The 27742-nt window shown below is 55.0% G+C and overlaps 2 protein-coding genes across 9 annotated transcripts in view; one reads left to right on the forward strand and one right to left on the reverse strand.

The window, feature by feature from the left end:
* Positions 1 to 170: 170 nt before the first annotated feature.
* Positions 171 to 19734, reverse strand: CORO2B (coronin 2B). 7 transcript variants are annotated; one of them, XM_086849777.1, is made up of 15 exons: positions 19451 to 19724; positions 14101 to 14181; positions 12787 to 12840; positions 12476 to 12613; positions 9622 to 9822; positions 6906 to 7022; positions 6139 to 6288; positions 5140 to 5304; positions 4171 to 4287; positions 3625 to 3729; positions 3263 to 3359; positions 2897 to 3009; positions 2438 to 2528; positions 2214 to 2353; positions 171 to 1436 (listed from the first exon to the last, which is right to left on the reverse strand). In XM_086849777.1, the coding sequence occupies exons 3-15, from the start codon at positions 12832 to 12834 to the stop codon at positions 1305 to 1307; spliced, it is 1614 nt and encodes a 537-aa protein (XP_086705903.1). In that variant the 5' UTR covers positions 12835 to 12840; positions 14101 to 14181; positions 19451 to 19724; the 3' UTR covers positions 171 to 1304. The 7 variants fall into 7 exon arrangements, with proteins under 7 accessions (XP_086705903.1, XP_086705905.1, XP_086705908.1 ...); XM_086849779.1 differs by lacking the exon at positions 12476 to 12613 and having other exon boundaries at positions 19451 to 19734; XM_086849782.1 differs by lacking the exon at positions 12476 to 12613 and having other exon boundaries at positions 9622 to 10659; positions 19451 to 19704.
* Positions 19735 to 22157: 2423 nt separating this feature from the next.
* The window catches only part of ITGA11 (integrin subunit alpha 11), a 32162-nt gene continuing 26577 nt past the window's right edge, over positions 22158 to 27742 (forward strand). The window contains exons 1-2 of one of the 2 annotated variants that reach the window (XM_086848851.1): positions 22158 to 22447; positions 26916 to 27027. In XM_086848851.1, coding sequence (XP_086704977.1) covers positions 22258 to 22447; positions 26916 to 27027 — 302 coding nt within the window. In that variant the 5' untranslated portion in view covers positions 22158 to 22257. Of the gene's footprint in view, positions 22448 to 24878; positions 25256 to 26915; positions 27028 to 27742 lie in introns of those variants that run through there. The other variant, XM_086848850.1, reaches the window with a different exon arrangement.

Here is a 27742-nt window from a genome sequence, read left to right on the forward strand (position 1 = left end):
GAAGCTTCACCCGGCTTTTCCTCCCTCTGGAAAACGTTGGGATGAGCCGGGAATGCCGGAACGAGGATCCCCGCTGGATTCCGGGATCCGGCTGCTCCGGAGGAATCGCAAATCCCGGGATTTCCCTCAGGATCCCCCCAGGTGGAGAAGGAAAAGCGGGAACGCGGCTCTGGTATCCTGCAAAGGTTTTATTCCATTGCTATCCCGCGGGAGCATAAATAATTGGGAATGACAGCACGGGGAAGGCAGCGGGAAACGCCGGGAATGAACGCCGGGAATACCGGGAATGAACGCCGGGAACGCGGGACACGGACGGGACAGATCCGCCCCGGGAACTTCAGCGGCCTGGATTGAGTGGGAATTGGGATCTCTGGGAATTGGGATCTGGTGTCGTTCCACCCTCGGGATCCACCCTCAGGATCCAGCCCTGGGGCAGCACCCCGGGAATATCCCGGGATCCCACCATGGGAAATTCCAACTGTGGGAAAGGGTCCTGGAATGGATCCCAGATTCCCAGCATGGGAAGGATCCCAGATTCCCACCACAGGAATGATCCCCGATTCCCAGCACGGGAAGGATCCCCTCCTCCTGCCATGGAATGATCCTAAATTCCCACCATGGAACAATCCCAGATTCCCATCCCAGGAATGATCCCAGATTCCCAGCATGGAATGATCCCAGATTCCCACCCTGGGAATGATACCAGATTCCCATCCCAGGAAGGATCCCAAGTTCTCACCATGGGAAAGGGTCCTGGGACGGATCCCAGTCTCCAACTGCAGGATGGATCCCAGATTCCCAGCATGGAACAATCCCAGATTCCCAGCATGGAACGATCCCAGATTCCCACCTCGGGAAGGATCCCCTCCTCCTGCCATGGGAAGGATCCCAGGCTCCCACCATGGGCAAGGATCACGGGAAGGATCCCAAACTCCCAGCCCGGGAAGGATCCCGGATTCCCACCCGGAATCCCCTTGGCCCATCCAGCCCTTCCCTCTTCCCGCCCCTTTTCCAGTTCCGTTCCCGCCGTCGCGTTTTTGCATAGGAGAAGAAAGGAAGAGCGGGGAATTTCCGCCTTTTCCCGGGAATCCACCCGGGCTCATCCCGACATCCAACAGGACCCGGAGCCTCCGGGCATTCCCAGGAATCGGGTTAGAGCGGGATTAGTGCCGGACGAGACGTGCGGGACACGATTCCAGGCTCTCGGCAGCCGCAGATTCCGGAATTGCGCCGCGGGTGAGCAAATCCAGGGAATTCGGGAGTAGAAACTTGGGAATGGCTTTAGAAAAGGGCCCTGGATGGGCTCAATTGTTCTTGGGGCTGTTCCGGAAGTTCTTTAATTCCAGCTGGAGCTGCCGGATCCGAACGTCCTTCTGCGAGAGCTCGTCCTTCAGGCGCCGGATCTCGTCTTGCTGCCGGAAGAACATCCGGAGCAGCTGGAAAAGCAGGATGGAGATGATGGGATGGAGCCGCTGGGATCGGCTCATCCCAGGGTTTTGCCGGCTCCGTGTTGGGAATGGGACAAAATTTTTGGGGATGAGGGATGGGTTTGAACTGAAGGATGGGAGATTTCCGTGGGATTTTGGGAAGGAATTCCCAGCTGGGAGGGTGGGGAGGGGCTGGGATGGAATTCCCAGGGAAGCTGCGGCTGCCCCTGGATCCCTGGAATTGCCCAGGCTCCGGCTGGAGCAGCCTGGAACGGTGGGAAGTGTCCCTGGAAAACTGTCCACCATGGGAAAGGATCATGGGATGGATCCGGGATCCCACCATGGGAACGTCCTGGGATGGATCCCGGGATCCCAGCCCTGGTGGATCCCACAGTCTTGCCTCCATTGGGATGGAGACCGGCAGCCTGGTGTCATTCCAGGTCCATTCCCATCCCATCCCATCCCATCCCATCCCATCCCATTCCCATCCCCATTCCCATTTTCCCATCCCCATTTTCCCATTCCCATTTCCCATCCCCATTCCCATTTTCCCATTCCCATTTTCCCATTCCCATTTTCCCATTCCATTCCCATTTTCCCATCCCCATTCCCATTTTCCCATCCCCATTTTCCCATTCCCATTTCCCATTCCCATCCCCATTTTCCCATTCCATTCCCATTTTCCCATTCCCATTTTCCCATTCCCATTTTCCCATTCCCATTCTCCCATCCCCATTCCCATTTTCCCATTCCAAGTTTCCCATTCCCGCTCCGGGGCTGCCCCACCTCGTTCTCGGTGCGGGGCGGGACGTTCTCCAGGAGGTCGATCCCGTTGACCACCACGCTCCTCTTCTCCCTCACCGGCGCCTTGAACACCACCTTGGAATTCCTCTTGTATCCCTCCTTCAGCGACACCAGGATGGGATCTGCGGGAAAACCCCCGGATCACCGCCCGCCAGCCCTTTTCCCGCATCCCGGAGATTTTTGGGATCGTCCCCCGGCGGTTTTACCTCGGTTGACCCCGCTGAGCCACTCGTCCGGGGTCAGGGCGGGCTCCGTGCCCGGAGTCATGGGATAAATGTCCTCCTGGTACGTGTCCGACTGGGAAAACGGGAACAGCGCTGGGATCTGGGAACGGATCTGGGAATCCGCTCCCCTCCCCCGCCGAGGGAATAAACACCCGGAAAATCGGGAATCTCCAGGCGCGGGGAGGAAATTTGGGAAGCGCTGAGAACCTGGGAGGGCGTTCCCAGAAAACCCCGATCCAAGAGAGAAATTCCCAAAAATCCTCAGGCGAGACCCAACCCTGGGAGAAACATTCCCTAAAAGCGTTCCCGTTAAACCGTGGGGGAACTCCCCGGGATGAGGACGGACGGCGGGATCCGGGGACGGAGCCGGGATGGGCCGGAGGCTCCGGAGCCGGGACGGGATGTTCGGGATGCGGGAGATTCCCGGATCCCGGGGCTCACCCGCCGGGGGACGATCATGGAGATGGGCTCGATGAGACCCTTGAGCGTGATGAGTTTGTAGAAACGGAAAACTTCACAGGCCGAGACGTCCAGGCCGTGCTTCGGCATCACCCCTGCGGAGAGACCGGATCAACCCCGGAATTCCCGCATGGAAAATCCCTGAGAGCACCGGGATCAGCCCCGGAATTCCCGCATGGAAAATCCTTGAGATACACCGGGATCAACCCCGGAATTCCCGCTTGGAAAATCCCTGAGAGCATCGGGATCAGCCCCGGAATTCCCACATGAAAAATCCCAACCCAAACCCGATCCAAGCCCTTTTCCTGGTGCCGCTCCTTCCCCATCCCGCGGGAATTCCGCCCTTACCGAGCCCTTTCTGCGGAGCCGGCGAGCGGAATTCCATCAGGTAACTCAGGTACGGCTTCTCCGAGCCGATCTCGTAGTACCGGATATTCCCATCCCCCTGGAACAGCCGGGAACAGGGATGGGAATGGAAAAAGTGGGGAAAAAACTCCGGGATTAGGAGCATTTCCAAGGGATGGATATCGCGATATCGGGAATTGTTCCCTGGGGAGAGGCGGGGATGGAATTCCCGGAGAAACCGGGGCTGCCCCTGGATCCCGGGAATGCCCTGGCTTGGAGGGGGGTGTTGGAATGTGTTCCCGTGGCGGGGATATCCCGGGATCCGAATTCCCGGGGGATTTTTTGGGAATGCCGTGTCCCGGTACCTTCCCGGCCAGGTAGAGCATGTGGGTGTCGGCGTCGTAGAAGGGGAAGAGGAGTCCCGAGAGTCCATCGATCTCCTCCTCCGTCAGGGGCATGGATAAATCCTCCTGGAAAACGGGAAAATCCCGCAGCTCGCCGCGGGATCCCGGCGGGGACGGAGCGGGAATTCCGGCGGGAATGGAGCGGGAATTCCGGCAGGGATGGAGCAGGAATTCCAGCAGGGATGGAGCAGGAATTCCAGCGGGATGGAGCAGGAATTCCGGCAGGGACGGAGCAGGAATTCCGGCAGGGACGGAGCAGGAATTCCAGCGGGATGGAGCAGGAATTCCGGCAGGGATGGAGCAGGAATTCCGGCAGGGATGGAGCAGGAATTCCGGCAGGGATGGAGCAGGAATTCCGGCAGGGATGGGAGCAGGAATTCCAGCGGGATGGAGCAGGAATTCCGGCAGGGATGGAGCAGGAATTCCGGCAGGGATGGAGCAGGAATTCCGGCAGGAATGAAGCAGGAATTCCAGCGGGATGGAAGCAGGAATTCCAGCGGCACTCACCTGGTCCCAGAGAGCGATCTGCCGGGTGTTCCAGCGGGACACTCCCGTGGTCAGGAGCCGCTTGGTGTTTCCCAGGAAAACCACGCGGTTGACGCGGTGATTTTTGCAGCTCGCCTCCTGCGGGGCGGGAACGGGCTCTGGAATTCCCTTCGGAATTCCCATCCCAGGAAAGCCCCGTCCCTGCTCCCCCGCTCCCATCCCGGGGAAATCCCAGAACCCGCCCCTGGATAAGCCCAAATTCCCATTTTCCCGAGGGTCAGGGAGAGCCCTCCGCCCTCCTCCCGACTCCTGGTTCTCGGGAGCCGCTCCCGGTTTTTGGGAGCTACTCCTGGTTTTTGGGAGCTACTCCCGTTTCCAGGAGCTGTTCCCGGTTTTTGGGAGCCGCTCCTGGTTCTCAGGAGCCGTTCCCGGTTTTTGGAGCTGCTCCTGGTTTTTGGGAGCTGCTCTTGGGAATGGTGGGTGCCGCTCCCGGTTTTCGGGAGCCGTTCCCGGCTTTTGGGAGCCGCTCCCGGCTTTTGGGAGCCGTTCCCGGTTTTTGGAGCTGTTCCTGGTTTTTGGGAGCCGTTCCCGGTTTTCGGGAGCTGCTCTCGCTTTTCGGGAGCCGTTCCCCGTTCTCAGGAGCCGCTCCTGGTTTTCGGAAGCTGCTCCTGGTTTTCGGGAGCTGTTCCCGGTTTTTGGGAGCTGCTCCTGGGCAATGGTGGGAGCTGCTCCCTGTTTTCGGGAGCCGTTCCCGGTTTTCGGCAGCCGCTCCTGGTTCTCAGGAGCCGTTCCGGGTTTTCGGAGCTGCTCCATGTTTTCGGGAGCCGTTCCCGGTTTTCGGGAGCCGCTCCCAGTTTTTGGAAGCCGCTCCTGAACCAAACACCCCAACTCCTCCCCTCGCCACCACCTCCAGAATCGGGCACCGAATCCCAACGGGAGCCCATCCACGGGCTCCATTCCCGCCCCATCCCATGGGATTCTCCATCACACCTGCAGGACCTTCCCGGAGCGCGGCTCCAGCACGCGCAGCCGCCGGTCCTTGCAGGCGGTGGCCAGGAGGCTCCCGTCGCTGTTGAAGGACATGCACAGGATCACGTCCGAGTGGCAATCCAGCATCTTCACCGGCTCGCCCAGCTCCAGGTTCCAGATCAGCACCTGCCGGAACCGCACCGGGAATGGCACCGGGAATGGTGGGAATGGCATTGGGAATGGCACTGGGAAATGGTGGGAATGGTGGGAATGGCACCGGGAATGGCATTGGGAATGGTGGGAATGGCACTGGGAATGGCACCGGGAATGGCACCGGGAATGGCACCGGGAATGGCACTGGGAATGGCACTGGGAATGGTGGGAATGGCACTGGGAATGGTGGGAATGGCACCGGAAATGGCATTGGGAATGGCACTGGGAAATTGTGGGAACGGCACCGGGAATGGCACCAGGAATGGCAGTGGGAATGGTGGGAATGGCACCAGGAATGCCACTGGGAATGCCACTGGGAAATGGTGGGAATGGCACTGGGAATGGTGGGAGCTGCTCCTGGTTTTTGGGGGCTGCTCTGGGTTTTTCTGGGAGCTGTTCCTAGTTTTTGGGAGCTGTGACTGGGAATGGCAGGAGCTACAACTGGGAATGGCGGGAGCTGTTCCTGTTCTATGGAATCTCTCCCTTTCCCATGGAACCTCTCCTTTTCCCATGGAGTCTCTCCCAGCTCCATGGAATTTCTCCCGTTCCCATGGAATCTCTCCCTTTCCCACAGAATCTCTCTTTCCCATGGAATTTCTCCTGTTCCCAAGGAATCTCTCAGTTTCCCATGGAATCTCTCCCTTCCCCATGGAATCTCTCCCTTCCCCATGGAATCTCTCCCAGCCCCACAGCAATCCCGGAAGGAGGCTCCGTTCCCATCTCCTCCCACCCCTCCCCATTCCAGCTCTCCCCTCCGTCCAAATCCCGGGAGGAACCCCGGGGCTCGGCATTCCTGGGAATTCCCACCTTGTAGTCGTATCCGGCGCTGAGCAGGATGTTGTTGGTGGTCGGGTGCCACTCGACGAGCCCCACGCGCCGGCTGTGCCCGAACAGCTCCAGCGCCGCCTCCGTCATGTTCCGCTTCAATCCCCCCTCCGGAATCTCCCAGATCCGCACCTGCAACCGCGCCCCGCAGCGCCTCGGGAGCAAATTCCCCAAGGAAAAGCTTCCAGGGGTTCCGGGATGGGCCCAGCTGACGGGGGGTGGCTGAAGGAGGAATCCTTGGGGGAATCCAGCTGGGATCGATCCGCAGCTGGAATGGGGTTGGGAATGGCCCAATTCCCTGGTTTGTTCAGGAATTCCGGGATCAGCCCCCTTCCAATGGGCCCTCAAGGAATCCTTGGGGAAAATCCAGCTGGGATCGATCCGCAGCTGGAATGGGGTTGGGAATGGCTCGATTCCCTGGTTTGAATTCCTGGTATGCCCTGGAATTCTGGGATCAACCCCATTTCCAATGGGTCCTCGAGGATAGACAAGGAATCCTTGGGAAGATCCAGCTGGGATCAATCCGCAGCTGGAATGGGGTTGGGAATGGCTCGATTCCCTGGTTTGTCCTGGAATTCTGGGATTGGCCAGATGGGCCAATCGAGGATGAATAAGGAATGGGCCCAGGAGCCGGACACAATTCAGGATCAGCCTCTCATCCCTCAGCATTCCCAAACCGAACGCCGTGGGGAGAGAAAAACCGGGAATGGGGAGGGATGTGGGAACTGCATCCCGGAATTCCGGCTCACCGAGGTGTCCTCGGAGCAGGAGGCGATGACGTTGTCAATGAAGGGATTCCATTTGATGTCCAGGACGTTTCCCTGGTGGCCGCAAACTTTGGGATAATTGGGCTCGATCCGGCCGGTCTGCAACGGGAAACGGAGGGAAAAGGTCGGGAAAAACCCAGAGAGTTCCGGGAGGAATCGGAGATTCCTGGGAATTTCCGGAGGAGGGAGGGGAGCTGGGATGGGCCGAGCAGGGGTTGGGTCTGTCCGGTATTCCTGGTATTCCCAGTATTCCCGGCTGATCCGTGCCTGGGAGCAGGGAAAGGACGGCCGGGAACTCTGGGAATTCACGGAATCCTGGAATATCGGGGCTGGAAAAGCGCTCCCAGATCACGGAGAATTCCCAAGGGATTCGTCGCCTTTTCCCCAGGAATTCTGGGATTTTGATTGGAATCGGTCGCGCTCGGTGGGAAAAGGACACGGAATGCGCCGATCCCGGGGCACCCGGGGGAGGGAAAGGAAAAATAAAAAAAATGCGGGTTTTTTTTGGAAAATCCCTAAAAAATTCCAGGATTCCGGCTGCGTTTTGCTGGTTTTTCAGCGGGGCCTTGGTGGTAGCCGGGAGTTAATCCAAGGTGAATCCCTAATCCCTGGATCCCTGATCCGCGGGAAGCTCGGTGACCCAGATTCCGGCCCCGCGGGAACGGCCCCGGCAGCTCCGAGCTTTTCCACGGAAAACGCTGGAAGGAGGAAATCCTCCGCCCCTCCCCCTTCGCCGAGGCGCTTGGAAAAGGGGAAATCCTTTGGGAAAAGGATTTGGGAACAACGTGGATTTGTGGGGATTGGGAATTCTGTCCCTGGGAAAGGCTGGGATAGGATGGGGGATGGGAACCCTTCGGATTCCGGAATCGGGGAATGCCATCCTGGAATTCCCCCGGGATCATCCAGATCCGGCTCTGTGGAGAGAATCCCGGGAATTCCAGAGGGCTCAGAGCCAGTTCTGGGATGGGAGGGAAGGAATTTCCCTCCCGGATGGAAATCTGGGATGAATTTTCCATCGGATCCGGCAGCAGCAAATCCGAGGGATGGGAAAAATCCACAATTCCCACCCTCGGAGTGGCTCCGCCCTGGCCGGGGCTGAATCCCAGTTTTCCCAGAAATCCACCCATCAGGAAATCTTGGATAAATGATCCCAACTTCCAAAATTCCCCGAGCACTTTTCCCTTGGGAAACACAAACCGGGAACGCTTCTGAATTCCCCGGGAAGCTCCAGAAACTTGGAAAAATCCCTTTGTTCTGCTCCATCCTTCAATCCCACACGGAAAACCCCAGGGATTGATTGGTGCAGCCTCCAGATCCAGGGGGAAAATCCCAAGGGAACATGGAAAGGAACCTGAGGAGGTTTGAGAATTCCTAAACCGTATCCAGACTGGAACTGGGAATTCTCCATCCCAAACCCAGCTTTCCCTATCCCAAATCCATCCTTTTCCCCATCCCAAATCCAGCTTTTCCCCATCCCAAATCCCGCCCTGTCCCGCCCATGGATTGGGATGAGCTTTGAGCTCTTTTCCGACCCAAACCATTCCAGAATTCCGGGATTCTCCCGTTCCCATGGAGCCAATCCCACTCTTCCCGGTCCTCCTCCCACTCCCTCGGGATATTTTTATCCCGGTGCTGGGGACGGGCTCCTTCCCAATCCCGAGGCTCCGGAATTTGGGAGGAGCGAAGCTCCCAATTCCCATCCCACGGATCCCTGGGATCTCCCCCTGGAAAAGCTGGGATGCGGATTTTGGGATGAGCTGACGGCTCGGCCCAGATTCCAGAGGGCAAAATCCAGGGAAAAAGATCCAAAAATACGGTGGCAAATCCCGGGAGCGGCTCGGCGGTGTCCGGGTCACCTTCGTTAGCTGCTAATTATGGAGCCGGATTAATTAGGGAGCTGCCGATTCCCAAGGAAAATTCTCCTTAATGAGCTCATCAGGCTCCGGAGGGGAGGAAAAAAAACCGGGAATTTTTTAACTCCTCCAGCCGGGATCGATCCGCTGGATATCCCGGGATTTCCCAGCATCCCAACGCTTCGGTTTGGCCAGGAAAAAATAAAGAAAAGTTGGGATTTTCCGGGAATTTGGGGCTGTTCCTCGGGATTTGGGGATGGAGATTCCAGCTGGGATCCGTGAGGAAGGAGCCGGGATGGAGCCGCAGCTCCTGGGGTTTTTTTGGGGGGGGGGAATATTAATGAGGCTCAAGCTGTGCTCCGCAATTAAATCCTGATTGGAATTCCTGATTAGAATTCCTTCCATCTGGAGCTGCCTCCGGAACGGGGGAGGAATCCGGGAAAGGCGGGAATGGGAAAGGGCGGAAGGATGGGATGGGATGGGATGGGATGGGATGGCTCCAGCTGGGAATTCCCAGGAGCCACAAGGAAACTCCCGGAAAAGCAGCTGGAATTTGGACACTTTTTTGGGAATTCCAGTTGGGAATCTCATCTGCTCCAGCAGGCTGACAAGGAAGGAACCCCAGGAAAACCATCAGGAATTCTGACACTTTTTTGGGAATTCCCGTTGGGAATCCTCCCTGTCTCAGTGGAATGACATGGAAACCCCGAGGAGAACCAGCAGGAATTTGGAAACTTTGGGAATTCCGGTTGGGAATGTCTCACCTGCTACAGCAGGATGACGAGGAAGGAACCCCAGGAAAACCAGGGGGAATTTTTTGGGAATTCCCATTGGGAATGTCTCACCTGCTCCAGCGGGATGACGAGGAAGGAGCCACCGCCGGCGCTCTCGGTGACGATGGCGAGGAAGCGCGCGTTGACGGCGCAGAAATGATTGTCGTGGACGTTCTTGGTGATGGGAATTCCATCGAAGCAGAGCTCCCGGCTCGCCGCCTTCCCGTAAACATTCCGGAACTTGGAGCTGCGGTACTGCGGCCGCCATGACATCTGCGGGAAAAGGCGGGAATTCGGCGTTCCTGGGAAAAATCCCCCCCCACATTCCTGGGGATTTTCCCGTGGGGGTGGGACCATCCCGACACGAGCGTTCCCGAAGAATTGAAAGCGCTCCCTGGAGAGAGCAGTGGATCCCGAAAGGCTCGAAAAGTAGGCTTGGAATTCCCCAAAAAATCTGAAAAAATTCCCAAGAAATCCCATTCCCAAAAAAATCCCATTATTCCCAACAAATCCCACTCCCAAAAAATCCCATTCTCAAAGAATCCTATTATTCCCAACAAATCTCATTATTCCCAAAAATCCTATTACTCCGAAAGAATCCCCTTCCCAAAGAATCCCATTCCCAAGGAATCCCATTCCCCAAAAAACACATTATTCCCAAAAAACCCCATTTTTCCCAAAAATCCCATTCCCAAAAAAATCCCATTGCCAACAAATCCCATTCCCATAAAATCCCATTCCCAAGGAATCTCATTCCCAAGAAATCCCATTCCCAACAAATCCTGTTATTCCCAAGAATCCCATTATTCCCAAAGCCCCAATCCGTCGGTGCCCGGCGGGACACGGAAGCACCAGGATGGGCCCATCCCGACATGAACATTCCCAAAAAACCCTGGAAAGGCTCCCAAAGGCTTGGGAATGCCAGGACACGGCCAGGATCCAAAGGAATTCCCGCTCGGAAGGGACGGGCGGGAATTGGAGCGTCAGGAATGTTCCGATTCCCGAGATTTTCCCGCACGGATCCAGAGGGGATCCCAAGGATCCGGCAGCGATCCCGGGGAAAAGGAGCCGGGAGGAAATCCCCGGCTCTGCCCTTGGGAATAGCAACGCCTGGAAAAGCGGGAAAATATTCCAGGATTAAACTCCTGGCTCTGCCCTCATTCCTTGGGAACATCAAGGCCTGGAAAAGCGGGAAAAGAACCCGGGAGTAAAATTCCAGGAGCTGTTCCCTGTTTCTCTGAGAACAGGAAGCCCTGGAAAAGCAGGAAAATATTCCAGGATTAAAATTCCAGCTGCTCTGGGAGCAGCAATGCCTGAAAACCCGGGAAAAGATTCCAGGAGTAAATCTCCAGCTCTGCCCTGATTCCCTGGGAATGGAAAGGCCTGGAAAATCGGGAAGAGGCCCGGGAGCCGCCCCCGGCCGCTCTTGGATCTTTTCCCGCTCTCCCGGCAGCTCCGGCCTTTCCCGGGATCTCAAAGGATCCTTTCATCCCTCGGGAGCCTTGGAAACGGCGGGAGAGGGGAAAAACCGGGAGAGGGGAAAAACCAGGAAAGGGGAAAATCGGGAAAGGGGAAAAATCGGGAGAGGGGGAAATCGGGAGAGGGGAAAAACCGGGAGAGGGGAAACCGGGAGAGGGAAAAAACCAGGAAAGGGGGAAAATCGGGAAAAGGAAAAAGTGGGAAAGGGGAAAACCGGGAGAGGGAAAAAACGGGAGAGGGAAAAACTGGGAAAGGGAAAAACCGGGAAAGGAGCTCCGGCCGCAACAGCCGGCGCGGCTCCGACCCTAATCCCGAAAAAACCTGGATATCCTAAAAATAGCCGCCGGTAAATCCGCCCCGAGCGCGGGGAAATCCCGTCCTGCCTCCACCTGGAATTCCTGGCAGGAAAAATCCCTCTTTTCCAGGTTTTTGTTCTTCTCCATGGATTTCCTTCCGGGAGTTTTTGTGGTTTTAACGGGAATAAAGGGATTTTTCCCACGGGATTTTCCCTCGGGATTTTCCCTCGGGATTTTCCGATGGGTTCGGTGGGGGAGAGGGGGGATAAAAAAAAAGAGGGATTTGCTCTGGAAAATCCTCGGGAAAAGGAAATCCGAGGTGGGAAAACTCCTGGATCCTGGCAACCGGGATCAAAAATTCCCAGTCTGGGATTTCCTGGATAAAACCGAGGCCGGGTTTTGTGGGAATTTGGGGATTTTTGTTTTCCCTCCCTCCGGATCCGGCCCATCCCTGGAAGTTTTTTTTCCATGGAAAGGTCGGGAATGGCGGAGTTTGACATTTCCAGCATCAAAGGCTCATTGATGGGCACCGCCGGGAGCCGCTTTTCCCAAGGAAAATCCGGGATCGGGAACGGCCGGGAAGGAACCGGGGCTTCCCAGTCCCTCCCGGGACATCCCGCGATTCCCTCCTGCGAAAACTTGGGAAAAATGGGAATGTTTGGAATTTTTTCCGGGAATTTTCGCTGCTGTGGCACTTTCCCGGGATAGAGCCGTGATCCCAAATTTCCGGTGGTTCCACGGGGAATTTTCCCTCGGGATCGAGGGGTTTGGGAGCCTCAGGGATTCAATCCCGAAGGATTTGGTTTGGGAAGGGATTCGGGGCCATCCCGGATCCTCCAGGGGGTGTTTTGGGATTGATATCCCGGAGTTTGTTGGGATCCCGATCCGGAGGTGAAATCCGGGCTGGGGAACCCCTCCGGAGGCACCGGCCCATCCCAATCCCGGAATTCTTTCCATTGGGAGGGGAAAACTCGGGAGCAGCAGCTGGGCTGGAATTCCCCATCCATCCCGGGCTGGAATTCCCAATCCAGCCTCACCACAATTCCTGGAATTCCCAATCCAGACCAATCCTGGAATTCCCGATCCAGCCTCACCACAATTCCTGGAATTCCCAATCCATTCTGGGGCTGGAATTCCTGATCCAACCTCACCAGAATTCCTGGAATTCCTGATCCATCCTGGGCTGGAATTCCCGATCCATTCTGGGCTGGAATTCCCGATCCATTCTGGGCTGGAATTCCCAATCCATCCTCCCCACAATTCCCGGAATTCCTGATCCAGCCTCGACACTTCATCCCAAGAGGGAAAACCCAAAGGAATTCGGGATGAGGGGCGGGAACGGCGCCAATTCCCAACATTCCCGGGGATCTCCGGAGCGGATCCGGCCCCGGGGGGGAGCTCTGGGCTGCCCCGGGATGAGTTTTCCATGGATTTTGTGGAATTCCCGGCTCGGGGCACTCACCAGGCCGCGTTTGCTCCCAAGCACCTCGGCCTTGTGCAGATCCCGCATGGAGCTCTGGGAAAAGGAAAAAATTCCATTCATTTCCCAGGAATTCCAGGGAAAAACCCCCGGAGCCCTTCCCGGATCCAACCCCTGGGCACGGAATTCCCGATTCCCGATCCCTCTTCCCGCTTTTTTTTTTTTTCTTTGGAGGATCCCAGGCGGCTGCCGAGGTCCGGAGGGAGAAGAATTCCATGAAAAGCTTGGATCGGGATTCCGAAAAGTGGGATTATGGGATGGCAGGAAGGAATTCTTCCCGTGGGAAGTGGGAAAAATTCCCTGGAATTCTCTGGAATTCTCTGGAATTCCCAGAAAAGACATAGAATGTTCAAGGTGAGCTGGGATGGGGCTTGGAGCAGAATCCATGGAATGTGGGAGACGAGAAAATTCCAGCCGGGAATTTCCCAGCTGAGTTTTTTCCAGCCTGGAATTCTCTGGGATTTCCCTGGAATTCGACTTTCCAAGGATTTTTCGCTTCCTGGAAACTCCAGGAAAAGTCTCCGAGGTTTTTTTTGTATTTAAATTCTCGGGAATTCTCGTCCCTCCAGGATCCTGGAGCCGCTTCCCAAATTCCCACGGATCTCACAGAATTCTCCCGGAAAGGCACAAAGAGCTTGGATCGTTTTCCATCCGGGAAAACTCCTGGAGGAGGAAATCCAAACTTTCCCAGCCCCCACGGGCCGGGAACAATCCCAAAATTCCACCTCCGGAAAAAATTCCGGAAGCGAGCCGGGTTTTCCTCCCACTCCCTTTTCCGAGATTCCTCGGGATAACGGCTCCAGGCCTGGGGGGAATCCATGGAAAACTCCGGATAAAAAACCACGGGAGTGAATTCCCAACTTCCAGCGGGGAAATTTGGGATGGGATCGTTGCTGGGAATTTGGGATGGGATCACTGATGATGGAATTTTGGGATAATTGGTGGAAATTTGGGATTGGATCCCTGATGGAAATTTGGGATCATTGCTGGGAATTTGGGATGATTGAGGGAAATTTGGGATGGGATCATAGATGATGGAAATTTGGGATAATTGGTGGAAATTTGGGATGATTGACAGAAATTTGGGATGGGATGATTGCTGGAAATTTGGGATTATTGCTGGAAATTTGGGATGGGATCACGGATGGAAATTTGGGATGGGATCATTGATGATGGAATTTTGGGATAATTGCTGGAAATTTGGGATGATTGACAGAAATCTGGGATGGGACATTCCCAGCCTGGCACGGAATCCCGGGATTTGCCGTCCCGGTCCGGATCCCTGGGGATCCTCACCTGCCCCGCTCGGCTGCTCCGGAGCCTCCGGATCCCGCGGGATGGAGCCGGAGCTCAGGGAACCGCGGCTGCTCCGGGAGCCTGGAAAAGAAGGAAACCCTTTGGATCCCCATTCCCAGCCGGGATCCATCCCCAACCGCCAAAAACCATGAGAAGGATCCGGGGGATCCAGGGATCCGCGGGAATCCGGGAATGGCTCGGGATTCTCCAGCATCCCTGGAAATCCCGGAATCCTGGAATTCTGGAGTGGACCTCGGATCCCATTCCCTGCCCAGGGACATTTCCCGATCCCAGATTCGTCCAAGTTTTCCTTGGATATTCCTGGGATTTGGCTCAGCCTTTTTGGCCATCCCCATCCCCATTCCCATGGAATCAGCTCCATGGCGACGATCCCTGCTCCCGGCCCCGCCCCATCCCAAACATCCCCAGCAGCTTCCTGGGATTTCCACTGGGAATTTTGCTGGATCTTCCCAAATTTTGTTTTTTTTTTTTTTCTGGAAAAATGGATTTTTCCAATGTTTTTCCATAGTTTTCCATTATTTTTTGGCAGGATTTTTTGGGATTCGCGCAGCGCTTCCAGAGGGGCAAATTCCCGGTGGGAATCCCAGCGGGATGGGGCAGAGCTCCATGGAATTCCATTTCATCCAGGGGAAAAACAATTCCAGGCTTTTTCCCGACTGGAGTGGGATTTTGGGAATTCTGAGAGGAGGGAAAAGCCGGAACGAGCAGGACGAGCTCATCCCGGAGAATTCCGGATCCGTCGGGAGGGCGGCCACAGCTCCCACCCAAATTCCTTGGATTTTAGACGAGTTTGGAAAAGCTTTGGATACAAGAACATGGCTGCCACCATTCCCAGAATTCCCGGATTTCTTCGGATCTCCTGGGATCCCGACTGATCCCAATCGATCCCGATTGATCAATCCCGATTTTTCCCTTTCCCTGGCGCTGCTTTTCCCGGGAATTCCGCTCCATTCCAGCCTCAGATCCAGCCTGGGAGCGTTCACCACCAACAAAGGAGCGCGGGATTTCTGGGAATTCCGGAATCCCGGGATCTGGGGCCCCCCGGAGCAGCTCCCCCCTCCCCCACCCTCCATCCGGAGATTCTTTCCCCCCTCAGGGCCGGATTTAGGGAATGACTCCGGAGCCGGGAATCCGGGATGGAGCTCCCTGGATGAATGGAACCATTCAGGGTCGGATGGAATTCCATGGAAAAAAGCGGGAAGGGGGATGGGAACGCCCGGCCGGGCGGGTGTGAGTTACGGATCCCGGAATTCCCGCCAGGCCCCGGGAACGACCCTGATGAATTCCACTGAATCCCAATGAATTCCATTGAATCCCAATGAATTAATTCCATTGAATCCCAAATTAATTGCCCGGAATGCCAATTAATTAGAACTTGTTAAAAAGGGCCGGAGTCGTCTCGGGTGAGGGGAATTTTAATTGGAGCCGGGAAATTTTCCCGTTCCCGGCTTCCAACGGATCCCGATCCCTGTTCCCCATTTCCACAGGGATTGGGGAGCCCAGCCGGGATTTTCCAAGGTTTTGTGGAGAATTTGGGGATGAGGGAAGGGGGAAAAAGGGGGAAAAAATTGGGGGAAAATGGGGGAAAAATGGGGAAAAAATTGGGGAAAAATGAGGAAAAAATAGGGGGGAAATTGGGGAGAAATGGGGAAAAAATGGGAAAAATTGGGACAAAAAGGGGAAAAAATTGGGGGAAAAAGGGGGGAAAAAAGGGGGAAAAATAGGGGAAAATGGGAAAAATGGGGAAAAATAGGGAAGGGAAGGGAAGGGAAGGGAAGGGAAGGAGAGGAATTTTAGGGAATAACAAACTCTCCCACATTCCATGGATTCTCTGGCTCCATCCCAGACTGCTCCAAGCCTCACCTTGAACATTCCAGGGATCCAGGGGCAGCTCCAGCTGCTCTGGGAATTCCAGCCCAGCCGGGAATTCCTTCCCAAAATCCCAAAATCCCATCCAGCCCCTCCTCCCGGCAGCAGGAGCCATTCCCTGTGTTCCGTGATCCCAAATCCAGCTCTCCTGGAGCCCCTCGGGGATATTTGGAATTCCGGGGATCCCATCTCAGGAGCCCCCCAGAGGAGGCCCCATCCCGCATTCCCGGGAAATCGATCCGTGCGCTCCAATTCCCTCCTGGCACGGCCACGGATCGATCCGGCTTTTCCATGGATCCATGGATCGGCCACAGAATCCGCCCTTCCAGAGGACACCGAGAATTCCCAGCGGGAATATCCCGGCATTCCAACCTCCAGCCACGGAGAACTTCCGTTTATTTCATCCCGACAGGGAATAGTTGGGATTTTCCCTCTGGAATCTGGGTTTGGCTCCATTTCCCTGGGATGATCCCATTCCTTGGGATGCTCCCATGTTTGGGATGTTCCCATTCCTTGGGATATTCCCGTTCCCTTGGGATGTTCCCATTCCTTGGGATCCCGGCTCCAGGATTTTGCCAATCGAATCCAGAGGAGCTGTGGGATCATCCCGGGATCCTCCTCTCAACAGGGTTTTTTGGGGAAAATTCCGATCATTCCGGATCATTCCGGATCCCTCTTCCCAAAATGAGATCCCGGTCATGGATTCCTTCGGGATTTGGGAGCAGCCTCTGGAATGGCTGGGAATTGGGAGCGGCTGATCCAAGCTCCGAAACTCCGGCCCCTCCCTGAGCGCAGAATTCCCTGTGGATATTCCCTGTGGATATTCCCTGTGGATATTCCCCCTGGATATTCCCACTGGATAATTCCCCCTGGATATTCCCAAAGATTCTGTTCCCATTCCCATCCCTGCTCCCTCCAATCCCGCTCCCGCCCCCTTCCTGCTCCTCCTGTTTCCCGGGAGATTTCTCCAGGCTGAGAACTCCCAAAATTCCCAAGATTCCGGAAGCTTTTCCCTTCCCAAGGCACCGAGACCAAGGAATTATAAAATTATAAAATTATAGATTTATATATCATTAAACCTGGGAGAATTATCCCAAATTCCCACGGATCTCCTGGAAAGCCGGGAATATAAAAACCCCCTCGGTGTTTTTTCCAGGGAATTCGGGCTCTCCCAGCATTCCCATGGATTCGGCTCCATCCTATTTTTAATTCCAAACTCCCCCGGCGGCTCCGGCCGCTCCTTCCCGTGGGAAGTGAGGGGGGGGCGGATCCAGGGAATATTCCAGATCCTTCCCCCCCCAAATCCCAGGAAAAGTCTCGGATGCCTTTGGGCCCCGGATTCCCGGGAATATTTACAAACTTTGGAAAAGCTTATCCAAGGTTTCCGGCTCCTCCGGCGTGGGAGGAGAATCCCGAATTCCTGTCCCGGGATCCAGGAATTCCCTGGAGCTCCCCCCCCCTCCCCCCTTTTCCTGCCTCGCCGTGGGAACGATTCCCATCCCCAAATCCCACCGTTCCCTTTGGATCGCCGCAGCTTTTCCCGGAATTCCGGAAAGCCAAAAAAACACCCGGGAAAAGTCTCTTCCCTCTCCAAATCCAGGGAATATCCAGGGAGCGATTCCCGGGATCCGCGTCCCAGTTTGGCCTGGAAAAACCCCGGAATCGGGGCCGAGCTGCTCCTGGAATTCCTTTGGATTTCATGGATCGCAGGAGAGCAAATCCACGGGGAGAGCTCGGATGGAGCACAGGGAATTTTGGGATAAAATCATGGAAAACTTTTTTCCCTTGGCTCATCCCTTCCCTAAAATCCAACAGTGAATTCCCAATCCTGCTGCAGCTGCTTTCCCTTTTTTCCGGGATAAATCCCACTCCAATAAAATCCCTGGGAATGAGGCTCCAAATTCCCAGCCTGGCTTCCAAGTGCGGCCCCGCATTCCCGGGAATTTGGGGTTCTTTGATCCTGACTGTGGATTCGCATCCCAAATTCCGGCCTGGGCATCGATCCCTGTCCAGAAGGGCTGGGAATTTCCTGGGATTCTGGCACGGATTCTCCCTGTTTTCCCTGGACATTCCCAAATCCCATTCCAGGCTTTGGGGAGGGATCAGCCCCCAGCGCCATTCCCGATATTCCAGCCTTTCCCAATCCAGCCCTGGGGCTTTTATGGGATCATCGATCCCATTCCTGGAGCCCACTGAGGTCATTCCGGAGCCTTCCCAAGGATTCCCTGGAATCAGCCCGGCCTTGGATCCCTGATCCCAAATTCCCAGCCTTGGATCCCTGATCCCAAATTCCCCATTGGCTCCTCTGGAATTTCCCCCTTTGCTCCAGGTCACCAAATCCAGCAGGATCCAGGGGCTCGGGATCGCTCCAGGGGCAGAACCACGGGATGGGAGATCAGGATCGGGAATGGGAGAGAGGGATCAGGGATCGGGAATGGGAGAGAGGGATCAGGGATTGGGAATGGGAGAGCGGGATCAGGGATCGGGAATGGGAGAGCGGGATCAGGGATCGGGAATGGGATCAGGGATCGGGAATGGGAGAGCGGGATCAGGGATGGGATCCCGGGATGGGAAGAGACGGGATCAGCCCTGAGGAAGCGAAACCTCCCCCGCCCGCGGGAATCCGGGAGTCGCTCCAGGATGGATTTGGGATCCCCCCGAGCTCCCAGAGCCATTCCCGAGGTTTTCCAAGCCCTCCCGGCCACCTGCAGAGGTTCGGGAAGGGCTGGAAAAGCGGCTCAGGGAGAGATCCCGGGAATGCGCGACCCCCGCGAGGGGCCGGGCCCGCGGGATCCTGGATTGGGACCGCGGTTCGGGGGCTGTTCCCGGTTCAGGACCACTCCCGGTTCGGGGCCTATTCCCGGTACCGGGGCCATTCCCGGTTCAGGACCATTCCCGGTGCGGGGACAATTCCCAGTTCGTGATGCCCGGTTTGGGATGCGCGGTTCGGGCTCCCCGGTTCCGGCCATTCCCGGTTCCGGCCATTCCCGGTTCAGGACCACTCCCGGTTCAGGACCACTCCCGGTTCAGGACCATTCCCAGTTCGGGCCATTCCCGGTTCGGGGCCATTCCCGGTACCGGCGGTTCCGTCTCCGCCCCTCCCTCCCGCGGGAGCTCCCCCGGCGCCGCCGCCCCCTCCAAGGGTTAAAACTGCAGCAGCGCTGCGGGCCCGGGGCGGCCGCGGGAGGGGCCCGGTTCCGCTCGGATCCCCCGAACCGGGCCGCGACAAGCCGGGCCGGGCCGGGGGGAGAAGCGGAACCGGGCCGGGAGATGCGGAACCGGGCCGGGAGATGCGGAACCGGACCGGGAGGAGAAGCAGCGGAACCGGGCCGGGAGGAGGAGAAGCAGCGGAACCGGGCCGGGAGGAGGAGAAGCAGCGGAACCGGGCCGGGAGGAGAAGAAGCAGCGGAACCGGGCCGGGAGGAGCCGCACCTGGCGGGCACCGCGGGCAGCGCCTTACCTTGGTCACGGTCATGCGGCGGGGAGGAGGCGGCGGCGGCGGGAACCGGGGGGAGGAGGAGGAGGATGAAGATGAGGATGATGGTGAGGAGGAGGATGAGGATGATGAGGAAGATGAGGAAGATGAGGAAGATGAGGAAGATGAGGAGGAGGATGAGGATGAGGAGGAGGATGAGGAGGATGAGGAGGAGGCCGGGCCGTGGCCGCTGCCCGGCGGGGAGCGCTGCCCGCTGCTCGGCGCGGCGGGGCCGTGATGTCAGCCCCGCACCGCCCCCGGGGGGGCCCGGAGCCTCCGCCGCCTCTTAACCCTTCCACTGCCGGGACCGCCGCCTCTTAACCCTTCCACTGCCGGGACCGCCGCCTCTTAACCCTTGCATTGCCGGGGTTCCGCCATAACCCTTCCACATCCTCGGTCCGGTCCCGGTTTAATCCCTTCACACTCCGGTCCGCTCCCGGTCCCGGTTTAATCCCTTCGGGACCCCCGATCCGGTTCCGTTTTAACCCTTCCACAGCCCCGGTCCAGTCCCGGTTTAGCCCTTCCGGAGCCTCGGTCCGGTCCCGGGTTAACCTTTACCCGGGTTAACCGGGTTAACAGCCCGGTCCGGTCCGGTCCCGGTTTAATCCCTTCACAGCCTCGGTTCGGTCCCGGTTCCGCTTTAACCCTTCGGGAGCCGCGGTTCGGGATCGGGCCCGGTTCTGCTTTAACCTTCCAGAGCCTCGGTCCGGTCCCGGTTTAATTCGTTCACAACCCGGTCAGGTCCCGGTCCCGGTTTAACCCTTCCACAGCCCGGTCCGGTTCCGGTTCCACTTTAACCCTTCGTGAGCCCCAATCCGGTCCCGGTTCAACCCTTCGGGAGTCCCGGAGCCGCCGCTTTAACCCTTCCACAGCCCGGTCCGGTCCCGGTTTAACCTTTACCCGGGTTAACCGGGTTAACAGCCCGGTCCGGTTCCGGTCCCGCTTTAACCCTTCCATAGCCCCGGTCCGGTCCCAGTTCCGCTTTAACCCTTCCACAGCCCCGGTCCGGTTCCGCTTTAACCCTTCGGGAGCTGCGGTCCGGTCCCGGTTAAATCCCTTCACAGCTCGGTTCGGTCCCGGTTACCGCTTTAACCCTTCGGGAGTCCCGGTCCGGTCCCGGTTCGGGGTCAGTTTTAACCCCTCGGGAGCCGCGGTTCGGGACCGGGCCCGGTTCTGCTTTAACCCTCCGGGAGCCTCGGTGCGGTCCCGGTTTAATTCCTTCACGGCCCGGTCCGGTCCCGGTCCCGCTTTAACCCTTCGGGAGCCCCGATCCCAGTTCTGGGTCAGTTTTAACCTTGTGGAGGCCCCGGTCCCGGTCCCGGTCCCGGTCCCGGTCCCGGTTCCGGTTTAACCCTTTGGGAGCCGCGGTTCGGGTCCGGTCCCGGTCCCGGTTTAACCCTTTGGGAGCCGCGGTTCGGGTCCGGTCCCGGTCCCGGTTTAACCCTTTGGGAGCCGCGGTCCGGTCCCGGTTTAACCCTTTTGGAGCCGCAGACCGGTCCCGGTCCCGGTTTAACCCTTTTGGAGCCGCGGTCCGGTCCCGGTTCTGTGTCAGTTTTAACCCTTTGGAGGCCCCGGTCCGGTCCCGGTCCCGGTTCCCTTTAACCCTTTCCGAGCCGCGTTTAAAGCCATTAATGAACGGTATTGGAATGATGGACGGAGGTAGAAATAATTAATTACTAAATAATTAGATGGAAAAATATCCGTTTAATATTGAATCGTTTCAGTTAATTAATTATCATCTTTATTTATTTATCTATACCTTTATTATATATTATATACTATATATTATATATTATATATTATATATTATATATTATATATTATATATTATATATTATATATTATATATTATATATTATATATTATATATTATATATTATATAGTATACATTATTTATTATATATTATATATTATATATTATATAGTATACATTATTTATTATTTGTTATTTAGTATTTAGTATTTAGTATTTAGTATTTATTAATTTATTAATTTATTATTTATTAATTTATTTTTATTATTGTTTTTTAATATTTATCATATTTTTCTTGATTTAATTATTTATTATGCTTTATTTAATTTTTTATTTATTCATTATTCATGATTTATTTGCTCTTTAATATTAATTATCAGTTATTTATTATTCATTATATTATTATTTATTCATGATTCATTATTAATTTTTAGGTTTTAGGTTTTATTTTTATTTTTATTTTATTATTTATTTATTATTTGTTATTTTCTTTATTTATTATCTATTATTTGTTATTTTCTTTATTATTTATCATTTATTTCATTATTTATTCACTATTCATTTTTTAAAAATTCTTTTTTCTTTAATTATTTTTGATTATTTATTCATTCTTAATTACTCATTATTTATTATTAATTATTTATTATTTCTTTGATTACTTCTCTCAATTAATTATTTAATTGGCCCCTCCCATTAATTCCTTCCCTTCCCACCCACTCCCGTTAATTCCCGAGGCCTTTCCCGATCCTCCGGGAACAGAAACATCCCAAAATTCCAAGGATTTCCCAAAATTCCCGAGGATTTCCCTTTCCCAAGGGGAAATCGAGGCTCGTTCCAAGGCCGAATTCCCTGGAAAACGGATCCCAAAAAACCTGGGAATGAGGAGAATTCCAAAGGATCTGGGAATGAGAATTCCCAGATCCCAAAGGATTTGGGAACGAGGAGAATTCCAAAGGATCTGGGAATGAGGAGAATTCCCGGCCTTTCCTTGGTCAGGATGGATTTTCCAGGATAATCCGGGTGGGCGTGGCCGGGTTAATGAGATTTCCGGGAATTAACGACGTCACCGCTCTAATTCCCGACCCAGCCGGCTCCGACCTCTTCCCAAAAAATCTCCTTTTCCCGGAGCCGCCTCCCGAGCTCGGGATTGGGAATATCCAGAGGAGATTCCCGGTTCTTCCAAGGCCTCGGAGCAGCTCCGGTTCCTTCCAGCTGGAATTTGGGAAAGGTGAGGATGGGGAGCGAAAGAATCCCGGGAATTCCTGGCTGGATCCCAGATTTCCGTGCTGGGATCCCCAGGATCTCCCAAATCCCAAATGTGGATTGGGAGGAGTTCGGGAATGTCGGAAAAGGGGCTGGGATTTGGGAAAGGTGGGAAAGCTCCTGATCCCAGCTGGGAATGGGAATTGTTTGGGAATTGTTTGGGAATTCTTTGGGAATTCCTTGAGAATTCCTTGGGAATTCTTTGGGAATTCTTTGAGAAATCTTTGGGAATTCTTTGGAAAGTTTTTGGGAATTCTTTGGGAATTTGTTGGGAATTCTTTGGAAAGTTTTTGGGAATTCTCAGCACCGTTGCTCCCACCCAGGGTGGGACAATTCCCGCTGGGAATTCCTCTGGAATGGGTGGGAAATCAGCTCAGGCCAATCCCAAATCCCAGCTTTGGGAATTCTGGGATCCGTGCGGATCCAGGTGGAGGCAGCAACGCATCCCAAGGATTTGTTGGGAATGTTGGGAATGTTTGGAATGTTGCCTGGGATCCCGTTCCAGCTCCCGGCCGGGTTTGTTTCCTGGATCAGGCTGCAGATCCCGGGAAAAGGCGACGCTCAGAGCCTGGAAAGAATTCCCAGGGTTCCAATCCCGGCCTCCTCCAGCCCCGGAATCTCTAGCAGCATTCCCGAGATTCCGGCTTTTCCACCGGCATTCCCGAATTCCCAGCGGCACCGAGATTCCGGCTTTTCCACTTCTGGGGAGCAGATCCAGGGATCCAGCCCAGGATTTTTTGGGAGCTGATCCCAGGATTCACTCCCGGGTTTTTGGGGATAAATGCTGGGATCCATCCCAACATTTTAGGGGAGTTTTGGGAGCAGATCCCAGGATCCATCCCAGATTTTGGGGGATAAATCCCAGGATCCATCCCAGATTTTGGGGGATAAATCCCAGGATCCATCCCAGATTTTGGAGGATAAATCCCAGGATTCATCCCAGGATTTTGGGAGCTGATCCCAGGATCCATCCCGGATTTTGGGAGCTGATCCCAGGATCCATCCCAGGATTTGCTGGGGGGCCGTTCCCCGTTTTCCTGGCTCCGGCAGAGCCCGGAATTCCTCTTCCAACTTTTTTCCCTTGGATCCCTGAGTTCCCGGGATCCGGGAGCTCAGCGGAGCCGCTGGATCGGGACCGAGGGATCCACAAATCCCGATCCCAAATCCAGGCCCGGAGCTGTTCCCAAACCTCCGCTTTTCCCTGGAAAAACCTCGGGAACGGCATCAAATCCCTGCCCGAGCTCCCGCGGCTCCTCCCGCGCTGAAATCCCGGGAATTTGGGAATTTGTTGTCATTCCCGGCCTGTGTTTACATTCCTGGCTCTTCCTCAATTCCCGCGGCATCCGAGGCCTCCCAAAGGTCAGGATCAAGGAGCTGGAAAAACGGGGGGAAAAAAAACCTCGGAAAAGCTCCCGGGATGATCCCAAAAAATCGGGAGAAGTCGGGAATGGGATGGAAGCGCCAAAATCCCGTGGGATTTGGAGGAGCTGGGATCAGGCTCCGAAAAATTCCTCTGGAATTTTCTGTATCCAGGTTTTCGTGCCCGGCGAGGGGTCGGGATGGGATGAGCTCCCCATTCCCAGATTCCAGGAGTAATTCCCGTTCTTTCCAGAGGTTTTTTTCCAGGCAAACAAAAATTCCTGGATCCGGAGGACGCGGCCTCCTCCTTCACCAAGGTTTTGGAGGAGTCATCCAAGGATTTCAATCTGGGAAAACCACGGGATCTTCCCTTTGGGAATGACGTCATTCCCAGATCTGAATCCAGCTGAATTCGCTCCCTGGGATGGAAAATTCCCAGATTTCTCCTCCCCTATCCCGGTTTTTCCCCTTTAGATTCCACCCCCCCCTTCCAATTTCTCCCTCCTCTCTCCCAGGATTTTCCCCCCTTTATTCCCAAGTTTCCCCCCCTTTTATTCCCAGTTTTCCCCTCCTTTATTCCCAAGTTTTTTCCCTTTTCTTCCCAGGTTTTCCTCCTTTTCCCCCCAGTTTTTCCCTCTCCTCTCTCCCGGTTTTCCCGGCAGAGGTGGCAGGGCCGGCACAGCCGATTCCCGGCTGGAATTCCCGGCTGGAATTCCCGGCTGGAATTCCCGGCTGGAATTCCCGGCTGGAATTCCCGGCTGGAATTCCCGGCTGGAATCCGCTCCCTAAAGGCTGGCTCGGCTGGACGAGGCCGCCCCCATTCCCATCCTTTCCTGGGAATCCATTCGATCCTGGGGTCCTGGAATCTCAGGATTCCAGACTGGAATTCCCCGCTGGAATTCGCGGCTGGCACAGCCGATTCCCGGCTGGAATTCCCGGCTGGAATTCCCGCCCCCATTCCCATCCTTTTCTGAGGGACCTCATCCCAGACTTCCAGATTGGAATTCCCGGCTGGCACAGCGGATTCCAGGTCGGAATTCCCGGTTGGAATTCCCGGCTGGCCCAGCCGATTCCAGCCTGGAATTCCCGCCTGGAATAGCTCCAATTCCCGGCTGGAATTCCTGAATGGCACAGCCAATTCCCGGCTGGAATTCCCGGCTGGCACATCTGGAATTCCCGCCTGGAATCCGCTCCCTAAAGGGTGCCGCCGCTGGAATTCCCGCCCCCATTCCCATCCTTTCCCTCCTCCCAGTTTTCCCGGCCCCTCCTCCTCGGTCCCGGGGCTCTCCCGCTGTCAGGGAGAGCCGGGAAAAGCTTTGGGATCGGGGCCGGGATTTGGGATCGGCGCTTCCCGATGATTCCATGGCCATTCCCAGCGGGATTCTCCTGGCCTGCTCCCTCTTCCTCCTGCCCGGTGAGTCCCAATCCCCCAAAAAAAAAAAAAACGGGAATGGCTTGGAAAAAAAAATCCCAAAAACCTCCAGGGCGGCTCTTGGAAAAGTTTTGCCGGGAGCGGGAGGGAGATGGTGAGGGATGGAAATCTTGGAATTGCCGGGAAATTCCCGGTTTTTCCTCGGTTTTGGAGCGGGGTTTATGGGGATAATCCCAAAGGATGGGGAAGGAAACTTCCCTTTTCCATAAATCCCTTTGGAAAAGCGGGAATTCTCGGGGTTAAACCCGGGCTTCAGGCGGGGTTTAATTCCAGGAGCTGCGGCTTCTCCCATTCCATGGATTTTCCGCCTTTTCCCGGTTTTTTTTTTCCTTTGGAAAAGGCAGCGCTCATTCCTGGTTTTATCCCATCTGGAATCCACCCGCGCCGGGAGCCGAAAAACGGGAAAAAAACGGGGAAAACCGGGAAGAAACCGGGAAAAACGGGAAAAAACGGGAAAAACTGGGGAAAACCGGGAAAAACTGGGAAAAATCAGGGGAAAACCGGGAAAAAAACCGGGAAAAACCAGGAAAGAAAAGCGCTTTTTCCCCACTCGGCCGCCGGCTCCAGCTGCAAACATTCCCAAAGTTCCTCTGGAAAACGCGCCAGGGTTTTTCTGGGAGTTTTTTCTGGGAGGGTTTTTTTTGGGGATTTTTGGGATTTCTGTTTTCCCTTTCTGCCCGCCGATCCTTTCCAGGGAGCCGCTTTTCCCGGGATAATTGGATCCATGTGTGGCCGCAGCGATGGATGCGGAGCCGCCTCTGGAATGGGATCCTGGAAAAATCCGGGAGCTGGCGGAGCCTCGGGAATTTCCCCCTCTGGACACGGCGGATTTATGGAAACATTCCCGGATTTTCGCTCCGCTCTCCCGGATTTTTTTTCCTCATCCTTGGATGGTTCTGGGCAGGGATTTCCATCCTGGAAAATTCCCAATGGAATTTTCTCTATCCAGGGATTTTTTTTCCCTGGAAAATTCCCGCTGGAATTTTCTCTCTCCAGGGATTTGGGTCTTTCAGGAATTTTTCCCCTCTGGAATTTTCTGTATCCAGGGATTTTCCATCCTCGGGGGTTTCTGCTCTTGGAATTTTCTCTATCCAGGGATTTCCATCCTGGAAAACTCCCTCTGGAATTTTCTGTATCCAAGGATTTGGGTCCCACAGGGATTTCCATCCTTGGGATGTTTCCAACCTTGGGGATTTCTCTGGAATTTTCTCTATCCTGGGATTTCCATCCTTGGGAGTTTCTGCTCTTGGAATTTTCTCTATCCAGGGATTTGTGTCCTTTAGGAATTTCCCCCTCTGGAATTTTCTGTATCCAGGGATTTTCCATCCTGGAAAATTTGGGGGAAATGGGGAAAAGTGGGAAAAAATGGGAAAACTGCAGAAAATGGGGAAAATGGGAAAAAATGGGAAACTGGGAAAAATGGAAAACTAGGAAAAAATGGGAAAACTGCTGAAAAATGGGAAAAGTGGGAGAAAATGGGGAAAACCGGGAAAACTGGGAAAAACTGGGAAAAGCGGGAGCTTCCTGAGCCGCTGGGACAAAAGGAGCTGGAAAGAATTTTGGGATAAGGAGGGGGAAATTCCGACTTTTTTTTTTTTTTTTTTTGGCTGACGGATCCTTCCTGTTTTTTTTTTTTTCCCAGGATTCGGGAATTCCTTCAACGTGGACACCGAGAGGCCCCGGATCATTCCGGGATCCCGGGAATCTTTCTTTGGATACACGGTGCAGCAGCACGACATCGGCGGCAAGAAATGGTGAGGGGGCTCCGGAAAAGCGGGAATTCCGATGGGAATTCCGATGGGAATTCCGGCGGGAATGATCCCGATCCACCCCAAATCTCCTGCGGAATTCCCGGGAATTGCTGGGCCGGGCTGAGGCTGCTCCTGGAAAAGGTTTTCCTTAAAAAAAAACCGAGGAATTTTAGGTGGGAATATTGGGAATTTGGGAATTGTGGATTCCTTGGAGCACCTCGGGAATTGCTGGAATGGATCCCTCGGGAATCTGCGCCCGGAGCGGCCCCGGGTTCAGTTCCCAGGGAGGGGGCGGGGCCTGGAGATCCAGCGGGAAAATCCCTCGGGAATGTGGGATCAGCCCCGGGATCGGCTCCGGGTTGGGGATTTGGGGATCCCAGGGATGGATCCAGAGCCGATCCCAGAGGGATCCCAGGGATGGATCCCGGGGAATCCCAGGGAATCCCAGGGCTGATCTTATCCAGGAGCTGGATTGGAATTCCTGGATTTGGAATTCCAGGAGCTGGATGGGAATTCTTGGATTTGGAATTCCAGGAGCTGGATGGGAATTCCAGGAGCTGGATGAGAACTCCATGGGAATCTCTCATCCCAAAGCTCCTTTTCCAAGGAATCCTGGAGAGGAACACCAGGAGCCCCATTCCCATGGACAATTCCCAGGAAAGAGCGGATAACGGGAGCGAGGCCAGCCCCAGGAATTCTGGGATTCCCTGGGCAGCGG

The sequence above is a fragment of the Cyanistes caeruleus genome, chromosome 13, assembly GCF_971803275.1.
Source record: "Cyanistes caeruleus chromosome 13, bCyaCae1.hap1.1, whole genome shotgun sequence".
In the NCBI taxonomy this organism is placed as follows: Eukaryota; Metazoa; Chordata; class Aves; order Passeriformes; family Paridae; genus Cyanistes; species Cyanistes caeruleus.